Here is a 956-nt window from a genome sequence, read left to right as displayed (position 1 = left end):
CGCCCCCGCGCCCCAGGGCCCTCGGGGACAGGGACGGGGACGGGACTGCACCTTGAGCTGCCGGCGGACCCTTTCAATGAAGAACTTCCAGCACAGCTCCCGGGTGTCGGTCAGCCCGAGCGCCTTGACCTGCGGCCGCATGGACGTGATGATGTTCTCCAGGTCGTCGTCGGCGAACAGCCCCGGGATCTCGCCCGAGGCCAGCAAGTCGTTGATCAGCACCAGGAACTGCTCCTCGGCCACCTGGGAGTCCGTCATCAGGAACACGGACGGCACGTTCTTCAGTGTGTGTGTGTGTGTGTGTGTGTGTGTGTGTGTGTGACACACGTGTCTGGGCCGCGAGATGCCTCTGACAGCCCCCGCCCTGTCCACCAGGCAGCCCCACCCCCCGGCTCGCCTGGCTCACCAAGTTCATGACCGCGTTGACCTCGTTGTAGCTGTCCAGCACGTCCACGAGCAGCTTGTTCAGATGGGCCATGTCGGTCACGGGGAGGTACTTGGGGTCGCCGATCCCGTGAGCGAAGTGGCTGAAGATATTCGGTTTCGCAAATAAAAGCTCGTCACCGAGTTCCTGCAGGTGAGAGACAAGGCGCTTCTGTCGTTTGCCTCCATGGACAGGCCGTGGGCATGCCGTGGGCACGCCATGGGCATGTTGTGGGCACAGCAGCCGGTGCCCCAGGAGGCCAGGCCAGGTCTCCAGGCGCCTGCGGACAGCTGGGGAGGAGCCCCTGGGGGGATGGTCTGTCCCCATCACATGAGGAAGAACTGGTCCCCCAGGACCCTCAGGGCCCCCAGGCTCCCCCAGCAGAGGAGCTGGGCCCAGGCAGGCCTTTCTCCTCCCGAGTGGATGGAGGGGGTCGTTCAGCTTCTCGCTTCGACGCACACCCACGTGCGAGTTGTCTCGCGGGACCCAGCGTGGTCCTCCCTGCCCACCGAGGGCTGCCCGGGAGGGTGTG

At 65.5% G+C, this 956-nt stretch overlaps 1 protein-coding gene across 1 annotated transcript in view; it reads right to left on the bottom strand.

Moving 5' to 3' along the window:
- DNAH17 (dynein, axonemal, heavy chain 17) overlaps positions 1-956 on the bottom strand; it is a 76281-nt gene that overhangs the window by 24740 nt on the left and 50585 nt on the right. Inside the window, 2 exon segments of the mRNA XM_014531725.1 lie at positions 52-279; positions 407-595. Of these exon segments, the coding sequence (XP_014387211.1) occupies positions 52-279; positions 407-595 (417 nt within the window).

This window comes from Myotis brandtii, unplaced genomic scaffold (genome assembly GCF_000412655.1).
Source record: "Myotis brandtii unplaced genomic scaffold, ASM41265v1 scaffold825, whole genome shotgun sequence".
In the NCBI taxonomy this organism is placed as follows: Eukaryota; Metazoa; Chordata; class Mammalia; order Chiroptera; family Vespertilionidae; genus Myotis; species Myotis brandtii.
The sequence above is the reverse complement of the archived record's forward strand: the minus strand, read 5'-3'. Positions and strand labels throughout refer to the sequence as shown.